The sequence below is a fragment of the Vanessa atalanta genome, chromosome 24 (genome assembly GCF_905147765.1).
Source record: "Vanessa atalanta chromosome 24, ilVanAtal1.2, whole genome shotgun sequence".
NCBI classification, from domain to species: Eukaryota; Metazoa; Arthropoda; class Insecta; order Lepidoptera; family Nymphalidae; genus Vanessa; species Vanessa atalanta.
In genome coordinates this window covers 5,833,742-5,844,937 of record NC_061894.1, presented here as the reverse complement: position 1 = coordinate 5,844,937, position 11,196 = coordinate 5,833,742, and the positions used below count along the sequence as shown (strand labels likewise).

At 36.2% G+C, this 11,196-nt stretch overlaps 1 protein-coding gene across 1 annotated transcript; it reads right to left on the bottom strand.

The window, feature by feature from the left end:
• Positions 1–1,487: 1,487 nt before the first annotated feature.
• LOC125073437 (malonate--CoA ligase ACSF3, mitochondrial) lies at positions 1,488–10,991 on the bottom strand. The gene is made up of 9 exons (XM_047684261.1): positions 10,706–10,991; positions 10,185–10,322; positions 9,455–9,547; positions 8,917–9,174; positions 5,938–6,115; positions 5,240–5,489; positions 4,845–5,039; positions 4,025–4,170; positions 1,488–3,091 (listed from the first exon to the last, which is right to left on the bottom strand). Exons 1-9 carry the CDS (start codon positions 10,854–10,856, stop codon positions 2,641–2,643), a joined length of 1,860 nt encoding a protein of 619 aa, XP_047540217.1. The 5' UTR covers positions 10,857–10,991; the 3' UTR covers positions 1,488–2,640.
• Between the last annotated feature and the right edge of the window lie 205 nt (positions 10,992–11,196).

Genomic DNA, 11,196 nt, shown 5'->3' with positions numbered 1-11,196 from the left:
ACTGCAACACAAATAAAATTTGTATTTTAGGCTATCTTACTATTTATATCTAAATTTATTAATCATTATTTATAGAACAATAACAAACACAGAATACATTTTTAAAAAGTTAAATGTTTCCCTCAGTGTTGCCTTATTGCTTACGAAGGAGTTTACAATATTTTTTTATCTGGTAACACAATAAATGTTACATAATATATTTCAATTGATATCAAATATATATAGTGTATCAATCACCGGTCACACAGAATTTAATTAAAGTTTTTTTTTAATATATGGATGTTGTACATCTCTATATCATATTTTCTTGTCAACGGTTAATAAATTAGCACAAAATATTCTCACTACACATATAATACAAACGCCGTTTGATGTTTAAAACAAACTTTTTATACTTAGTATGAGAAAATAGAGCATACATACAGTCGGTTCCTAATAGGCTCGTAATAGAAGAGTTAAATTAATTGTTGTTTCATGAAAATGTTTCTAATACATTGTTTAATAGTAAATTTTATAATATTTAACCCAAGATTATCTAGTTCGCTTGAATTTAATATTGTAATTAGTACATTATTTTTATCTAATAACCTATTATTCACATACTAAAGAATATGTACAATATTTTGTATACTATCATAGATGTATTGTCCAAATTTAATTGCAAATCGACCCACACATACAACAAGTGCAGTTAAATAATAACTTGTATTAACAAAACAAATAAAATTGTTTTATAACGCCATATTTCAAACTAAATAATGACCAGTTATCTTGATTCTAGATAAAGTACATAAATTACGATCTGCCGGAATAAAGATTTCATTGACAGCGGCCATTTTCAATGGAAACTAGAATTGTGCGAATCGTTATATTGCACAATTACGCAAAACACAAGCCGTCTATATTATCTCAAGTTATCAACATACAGATAATTTAGAAACAATTATTTGGTCCTTTGCTTGATCGGGTCGGATCGAATTATGAGACTGTACTTGTGTTGGCGTAAAGACTTGTCCACTTTAATATGACCCGCACAGGAAGCTCGTGACCGAAATCAGTCAGGTCATTATAATAAAACTTTTTAAATATATGGGATATTTCTTTGCAAGAGATTTGTTTAAATCAAACTTGACTTTATATATAAGTATAATTTGAAAGGATAGAGTTCTAGAGTGGAAAGATGTTCACTTTGAAATTTAATCGTATTCATTCTATAATAGATTAAAGTGTATAATTTAACAATGAAATAATATTATAATTTTAAAAACACAACAAAGAAACGCTTATAAATGTAAAAAAAACAAACTATTATCTAAATATAATATTTAAAATATGCAAAAATAAATGCGTTTTGTTCGTTACATTTCGACATCAGTCTGTAACTGCACAGATTATATATATAATATATACATACGTTGACGTTCTTCCCACTAATGTATTCCCGCAATGTTTTGCTTCACCCAGAACGATAAGAACGTCGGTAACATTATGCCCAGAGAATATCAATTACATGCTTAACTTAGAAACTATCGGAATTAACCGAATGCCTCTTATATATACAGAACAAAGTTTTATAAAATATGAATTGCATTTATTAAGGTTACACGCTTGATCGTTAACAAAAACCAATGAAAGCATAAAGGTAGAGCAACATCTGTACACAAAAGACAATCATTTTTTTCTGTTGTACTATCTCGCTGGATCGCACGCGTAACTTAAAATAACGTCACAAATGCGTCTTCGAACTTTTGACACATAAATAAAAACAAAAAATAATATAATATCACACTTGATGTTTGATCTTCGATTTGTGCTCACGTCTTCTTGGGTGGACTTTCTATGTAGAGACAGATATTAATTTCCTTTTAAATCTTGTATTAACACTCATTTCCATTTATTTAATAATAAAATAAATAGAAAGATAGACGGACGTATAGGACGGCTATTGGAAAGTCGTATCCGCCATTAAATGCAGCATTGTTAGAAATATTAAAAACATTTTATTTTGCGTGACTAAATATGGGATAGAAGATTTTATGTGAGTTGTGTCTAGTACTAGGATAATATTATACCATCTGCGTCTACCTTGGCGATTGTGAACAAATCTTCTAAATTAATGTGGCATTATTTTAAAATCCCTGAGATACCGTTCTCGACAAGGTCAAATCTCGCGGGTGGTTATCAGAGGTGATGCCAATCCCAAGAAAACTAACAGAATCTACCGAATCTTGAGATAACTCCTTGAGATAATTCTGTAATAACCCCTTCAAACCAGCACACAAACAAACAAAATACAGAGTATTGCTGTTTGGCTGTGGTATCAACTAAAGTGGTATCTACACAGGCGAGCATAAAGCTACGTTTATATCATAGATAACAAACTTCCGACAACTAATCCCAAATCCCATCGTCTGTTTGCCTTCATCATCAAAGTGCTCACAGTTTTGCACTCCTCACTGACATTATAAGAAAATTATATTTATCTCTACATAGAAAAAAACCACAACTCAAAACTTTTTCAGGCTCTATTGTACTACTAGTTAAAAAAGATGTATTTTGTATTTATTACATAAATAATGGCGACAAAGTATTGCCACAATTCTTTGGATCAGTTTCAACGTTTAATATTATCCTTGCGAGCTAAGCTTTCTTAAGAACCAATTTATCTCCGAACTGCTTCTTAATAAGCTTCTTATCCAACTTCCCCATCGCATTCCTCGGCATGACGTCCACGATCAGCATCGTCTTCGGCAGCTGATACGGAGCCAACTTCTTCCCGGCTTCATCCTTCAGCTCCTTGAGCGTGAGCGTCTTGGTGTTCTCCTTCAAAACTATGACTGAAGCTACTATTTCGCCATAGCTATCGTCCTCGATACCCAGTACTGCTGCATCTTGTACGCTGGGATGTTCCAGCAGAGCTGACTCCACTTGGAGAGCGCTGACCTTGTAACCGCCTGTCTTGATGATGTCGACGGAGGTCCGGCCGAGGATCTGGAACTTGCCGTCTCTGTAGGAGGCCGTGTCGCCGGTGCGGAACCAGCCGTCCGGTGTGAAGTCTGGTGAGTCTAGGTTCGGAGCTCGGTTCCAGTACCTTATCGGAAAGCACGGAAACATTTTACTATTGAATTAATTACTTAATTGAAATACTTTACACATGCCCCGCCAAAGAGCGATTAATGATATGTTCTGGTTTGTAGGGTAAGAGTTAAGAATTATCCAGATTAACGGCACGTACAAAGGGACATAACATCGTAGTTCTCAAGATTGGTGGCTTATTGACTTTGTATGGGGTCGTTAAATTCTCATATAGTGCCAAAATCTATACTGAAATATGGTCATTACTAAGTTGGCAAGTTACTAAGACAGATGCTGTTTATTAATAAGCAGTTCAAAATATATTGGCAAGTATTCTTATGGTTCAAAATTCAATTTAACCATTCAAACTCACACAAAACCTGTATACATCTAAACACATACACACATACAATCACTTACACAAGCACAAAATAACAGTGTAACTGCACTACCACACCCAACACCCACACCCACACTCACAACATGGTCTGTGCCGCTTAATTTGTATTCATTCCTTTTTTTATTATTTAGTTTTCGTTATTTTTAATTCATTGTTTAGTTATTACTTTTACACGTTATCTATCAAAACTCTGTGTTGCTACTTCTATTAAATAATATTAAGTTTGCCTAATTCAATGGAAAACTGTAATTGGCTATTCTCTGCATACTGTATTATATGTTTATTATATTTTTTATAATATGCTGTTGTTTTCCTGAAATAAATAAATAAATTTTAATAGCCGGAACGAGTCGTGAGCACAGATGGGCAGTGGTCGGACAAATTACAATCGCCGAATGACAAGTGAGAGCCCAATAGACGACAAGGATCGACTGACGGACCAATCGCGTGCAGCCTTAGCGCCACCGGCTCCTCCCTTCCTCAGACCAGAAAATCTCATGCACAGGTCGAGGCCTTGCTCACGACACTTGGCATCGCGTTGACACATACCTCGTAAACACAGCCGGTCCTTTAAGCAGTAGCTCCCCTTCGTACGACTTATCATCACTCGGCTCGTGTTCCGTTTCTTTCGAATCCTGCTGACTACCTTCTTCTGGATCCTTCGTGGAGGTCAAGCCTAACTTTTCAAGTGAAATCTAAAATGAAACATTGGACATAATTACTTTCTGAGCGTCGGAGATTAGATTAGATGATAGATTAGCCTACAATCTAAAAATGGTGATAGTGATGACCCGATCATGGACTAACTGGCTGAATACCACCCAGATTAACTGAGGAATCCAGAATCCAACCAAGGTAGAGAACTAGTCCACATTACGAGTAAATAAATAAGTTATCATAGAATATAATACAAATTTGTATCAAAAAATTAAATTAAGATTGTGATGTTACCTCGCTAAAAAACATGCGGGCATATTAAAATAACGTAAATCTAGTTATAGAAAAATAACAATAAATACAGGTACAGTATATCTGTGGAGATACAATAATATATTTAAAAAATGAATGTGGAATTTTTTATATGTGATGTGATGTGATGTCAAATTGATAACTAATGTAGGGGGGGGTCTATGTTAAAATGGTACAACTTAAAAACTTCAAAGATATGTCAAGAAAATGTATATAATGAGAAAACGCCTTCCAGTGCAAACTCATTTAAAACGAAATTAGAATCCTGTATATATTTCACGGCTGGGCAAGAACCTCCTCTTTTCTTGAGAAGTTCTTAAGAAATCACAATTTTTTGTTAAGTTTAACAATATATATACCGCATTCAATGGTACTTTAAAAAATAAGTACAGCCGCATACCTGCATATCCGGAGCTTCGGTCTCCACTGTGATCAGGGGTTTCAGAGTTCCGACTTTAGCAATTCGAGCTGCGAGGCCCGGCAGCGGGAGCCCTACACACGACACAGTGCGCGCCTCCACCGGCCGGTACGGGTTGCTGAGAGCCATGCCCACTTCCGACATGCCGTAGCGTTCGAGCAGCCTTATTCCCGATATCTGAAATTATTATTGACTTGCGAAATCGATAGAATCGAGGTTCTGTTTAAACTTTTAAACATTTTAGAGATTGTTGTGCTGCAGCCACATCTAGCGGAAGATTACGACAAAGTTAACTTTTGTGGTGATCGGTCATAACATTGTAAATAAACTCATAACTCACATTATATACAAGTAATAATAAAAAAAAAACAATTTACCTCTTCCCACCTCTTGAACAAGGTCTCCGGGAGGGGAGCGGAGCCGGCGCACATGAGCCTCATCCGCGAGGAGAGCGTGGTGCGCACGTAGTCCGCCGTCTTGGGGTCCCGGAACATGGTGTCGTACTCGGCCAGCAGGCGCGCGTACATGGCGGGCACGGCGTGCAGCACGGACACGCGCTCGTCGCGGTCGCCGCCCAGCAGGCGCGCCCACACCGCGTGCGCCGCGAACGACGCCAGCATGCGCACCCTGCACCACGCGAGTTATGGTGTGGAATATTAGGCCTCCACTGTCTATATAACACTACCCGTGTTCACCGCTAACTATAGGGTGCCGTTTATTCCCGTCTGGCTATATACATTGAAACAAAACCGACCTATAGCCTTTTCTAACCACAAGGAAACCCAAATAGACAACATTTGACATCGAATTAACGAGATATAATTGGTCGACATACTGAATAATCTATGTTATTCAACAAGGATTTTCGAAAAAAATGCCTTTTGAACGTCGGCGAAGTCGTTATCGCAGATTTAGAAGTACTATAAAGTTGATCTATCGTTAAGTGGAATAGTAGTGTATTTATTTGTGTATTATAAATAATGAAATATTATACAAGAACCGTTAGTAGTGCACAACGTAGGCGATCGGAATAGACTACAGCCATACTCTAATTGCAAATACATAATGCGCGTACTTGGCTCCGGCGGCCAGAGTGGCGTTGAGCGAGTTGAGCTGTCCGTGTATGTGGTGCAGCGGCAGCGCGTGCAGCACGACGTCGTGCGCCGAGTAGCGCCACGCCGCGTGCAGCGCCGCGATCTGCGCGCTCAGCATGCCGTGCGTCCACACCACGCCCTTCGGCTTGCTCGTGGTGCCTGGGTGGAAGAGTGCATTTTAATCTCTGGAGGAGAAGTCCTCCTGATGTCGACTGGACGTATTATAGTGCACAGGCGTGTGTGCAAACACAGGTGGACTCGCTATTTCCTCACTCTCATAATATTTGTCGGCAAATCCGACAAACCGAAAAGAGTTCAGGCCCAGGATATAGATAGGTGATTTCTCATGTATTAAAGGTCTGCTAATGTTTCCAATATAAAACTTTTTAAATTAGTACAAGTTTCACATAACAATAAAACTTATATTAATGAGCAGAAACCATGCATAGAATTCCAATATTTTCCTCGCTAATATCCTGGACTGTAACTGAAGTAGACGACAGTGTAATCTCCTCGTTCCCTCGTGGAACTCCAAAATTGACGCCCGAAATACCTTGCGATTCTTTGTAAGATTGTACATTTCTGAATCTGATTCAGAAATGTACACTGTGAAATGGAAAATATCTTGTCTATCTTTTTTCTGGGAAGGCTTTTGAAATTCAACTAGGTCTTCCAAACTATTTTCTAATTACACCAATTCCTATAAATATTTCTTTCTTTCTTTATTTCTTTCTCTCTCTTTCTTTTTCCCTCTCTCTCTCTCTTTCTTTCTTTCTTTCTTTCTTTCCTGAGTTGGTTTGATTATAGATTTATCCTAGCATTTTGAGTTTGTCGCTAACAGTACTTGGGTTTAAAGACCTGCTATCGATGGATTCGCTATTAAGAAATCGTATAAATAAAAAACCGCTCCCAAAGGTCGTTCGCGTTTATTTTGTGCGACTCACGTGGTTAATGCCGCAAAGTTCTTCGGACCGAATGGAAGGCAAATAATTTGTATAACTTGTCGTTTTTAAACTAGTCTCAAGAACTTCCGATGATATACCTGTATAACATAACTTTCTGTAGAAATCGGGGTATTTGGAAAAATTATATAAGTCTGATCTGTTTGTGTGCAATGTACTGGTTCAACCGCTTCGGATTGAATATTATCCTGTTTGGGCCGTCTTTCTTTTTGGCCAGAAATATTTTAGATAGAAAACTGGGCCCAGGGACGATGAAGATGACTAACCACTTCTATGGCAACAGGAATATTTTTCTTGGTCGGTCATTTCTGGTGACTGTGGAGTTTGGAAACGATTGACTAATCAAAGGCAAGATCCGGAAGCGCTCACGATATGATTACGGGAATGCGTCTACCTCCAAACCTTTATTGAAAAATTAGTCAACCGCGTAAAATTTGTTGCAGCCTGGCTGATAATCACTTATCAAACTATCTCTGAGTTTGCTGTTTATCCTTTTTAAAATGCCTTTCTATTTTTGGGGTTATACTCTTGTCTTACAGGTTTTTGGTCATTTTTGTATCTGATTAGAGCTTTCCAAGGTAAAATCTGAACTTTTAACCGTTATGAAAGATTTAATAAGAGATTTGTTATTACTACTTGATTATATATTTTTGTATGAAGCTATGGACGCAACTACTTATCAATACCGATGTCAATCTGGAGATCATTATCATCAAACATATATTCAGAACTAACACCGACACTTTACGCAACCCTCACGAAGTTCTTATTTGACAAATTGTTTCAGGATACGTTCCCAACGATTTTCAATAAATTTTGCACAATATCTTCACTTGTTTTGTGAAATTTTGAAGTTGGTTGAAGTAACTCACTTACTTTGTCAATAACATTAGCTGTAAACAGCTCTGTGATAACGGAAGCCGCCCAATCATCATTGTAAATTTTGGTTAAGAAGCTTACGGTATAATTAGCGCACTACACGTGACCGCTAGTGTTCTTTCCGAGGACGCTAATTAGTTTTTGACCTTAACAAAATGCCTGACTTCATCAATTACCTCTTGATCCATAAATACCGGCGAGACAATATGCACTTTTAAAGGGTCATGATTACGTACATCCTTCCAAGAAACATAACTGAATCTTTGTAAATTTTGGAGAATTCAAACGCGCTCGGTCGACCCGAGGCACTTTCACGGAAGTATTAAGTAATTGTAAATTCAAAAGACGGTGGGTATTACGGTTGGCTATTGAGGGATCGAGTGTAGGAGCTGGTAGTTCCTTTGCTTGGTTATTATCCGAAGGAAGGAAACTCACTAATTTAATCAAAGATATTTGTGCCTGAGATGAAGGTATAAAAATATTTTGCAATAAAATATTGGTAAGTTCACTGACTTTGTCAAACCATACAACTTTCACATCCACATTCTACCATCTGACTCTCTACCAGAGAAAATTGAAGAAGACAAATTCGAATTGATTTCAGTTGTTCATTGTTTCTTTTTGTTAGACGCCAGTTCTAAAAACGGCGATTGCCTTGACCGGTAACTACAACCGGCGGATTGTAAATTTGAGCATTGTTGCGCCAAACCATTATGGTCCAAGTCCAAGGCACATTCTTCACTTCACATTCACTACTTATAATTATAATAGATGAAGCACTTGTTAACACAATAAAATATTTCTATATAAAACACTGAATTAATCACTTAAAGAACTTCAGCAACACAATACTAACACTGAGCTAAAATTGTAGTAAACACGAAGAGAAGTAACGGACGGAGAATGGAGCGGACGTGACGTCATTGCCCCATACGCACAATAAATAATGCACCCTCTCGGATCTTGTGCATCATCACATGCCAAATAATACAATCAGTAGATTTGTGTAAAACCAGAAAAAGAAATCAAAACTCCCAACATCATAATAACAGTAGGACAACAAATATCTAAACATTTAAAGCAATAAAAAAAAAACTAAAAAAAAAAATTTAAACTGACCACTAGTATAAATCAGCATAGCATCTGTACCACCATACCACTTGTTGGAATGGCCAACTTCACTCAACAAATCAGTCTTTTCTTCAAGATCCTTCTCCTGCTTCTCCATTGTTGTGATGAGTAACGGCTTGGATAACTCTTTAGTGACTGGATGGATAATGTTCTCATACTCTTCAGAGCATATGACTAAGCTGGAACTGCTGTCCATGATGAAGTATTTGATCATATCCGGTGGATGCAATGGTGTTAACGGGACCGCTGTAACAAACAGTACATGTAAATATAGATACAACATTTATTGGTATGACTTGGTGGTTAGACTGATGTAAGGGCCTAATCCCTTGATGGCATACGGCATGATGCAGTCTTGTAGTGTCATGTGTCTCAGCTGGGGGTCTCTACTATATATATTTTGAAGATTTATATTATTATAATAATAACAAAAATTTATGTAACAATCACCTACGTCGTTACTTATTTATTCACTTTCTTTAATAATAAATTCCATCAAGAAAAATCAATGAAATAGCCTACTTACCTATATTGCCAGTCATCCATATTGCCCATTGTACGACAACATGAGAGGCATCATTACGACACATATAAGATATTGTACGCTCTGTATCACCCACTGAAAAATTAAACCATGAATAATTATTAAATATTAATCTAAATTATACAAGATCTACACAAGCACTGTCGTTTAAGCCTATAGAAGATATCTTTGATCAAATTATGGTCACAGCGGTCAATCTAAAAGACTAATGCACAAGTATGCAAATAAGCACAGTCTCTATTAGTCAAATACGTGATGTACATCAGGCATCACAAGTACGGGAGTGGTGCTGTAACAACGCCAACTTTAGTCCATACACATACTGAGAATTATGTACAATAATCAGGCAATTTAAAAATTACTATGTTTTATTTTTCAAGTTATTCCATGTTATCAGATTAGAGCAATTAAAAGATTGGTGAAATAATCTCATATTCTCTTGTCAAACAGCAATACTCAACAGTAGTGTAACTAGAGGCACAAGGGACATAACATCTTAGTTCCGAAGGTTGGTGGGGCATTGGTTTTGTAAGGAATGGTTAATATTTATTACGCACCAATATCTATGTGCAATGATGACCAATTAACATAAGGTGTCCTATTTGCAGAAAATAGCAGAATTAGTACTATTGATAACTAGAAATTTTAAACCTGCATTGAATAACAATAATAATTACAATATAACATTTATTTCATTGAGCAAAAATCTTACATAATTCAGCTGCAATATCTTTGCTGAGCGAAGTTGCGGCTTGATACAATCTTGCATATGTGTAAGTTCCGACATCATCCTGTAGTGCCACTCGAGATGGGAAGAGCAAAGCCCTTCTGAATACTGGTACTACACCCCCTGTAATTTAATTAAGTTTCCAGTTGAGGCCCGATATATGAGTCCAGTCTGTCTGATAACTTGCAGAGCAATAAAATGATGAATATTATATAAGTTTTTTTATAGAATACATGTCTCAGGTTTGAAACATTTCAGACTTGAAAACCTCAAATAATAAGTTTTCACTGTACTCAATAACATTTTAATATACATGTTTATACATTAACAGGTAAGGCTTGGAGTTCATACCATCATGTTGACAATCATCTTTACGATGATATGTATTCAAATTTACAAATAATAATTTTTATCTTAATTTTCTCATTAATTTTTGTTTTTCTATGGCACATAACAATGTTACCTAATTTCCTACAGCTATACAAATAAAATCTAATCTGACATACCTGCTTCAATGTCTCTGTTAAAAGTATTCACTAGTTCCGAACTGGCGTCCTCCTGTACAGCTGTATTGGAAATACTTCTGTAGAATGGAATTCCAAGTGGTTTCCGAAAAAGCCGGTTAAGTAAACGTAAAGAACGTAAAGATGTTTCCATTTTTTGTGTCGTAACGTAAATTTATATAAATGATAAAACTACATACGTATCACGTACTGTTTGACGCACTAGATTAAGACGAGGAAAACGTTATTCTTTTAACGAAAAGTTCCAAATATTCATATAAGAATGAATTACGATAAGATTTTTTTTTAAATTACATTTTCATTTGACAGTAGCTAATCGTTTAAAAATAGTATAAGGACATTTAACTTTAAAAGTTTGATTTTAATTGACAGCACATAAGAATTAATTAATTTTATTCTCCTTAAAATTAGATTGGTTATAATATTAGAATATAGAAGTAAAATGCATTTTTAATTACATTATATTAAATTTA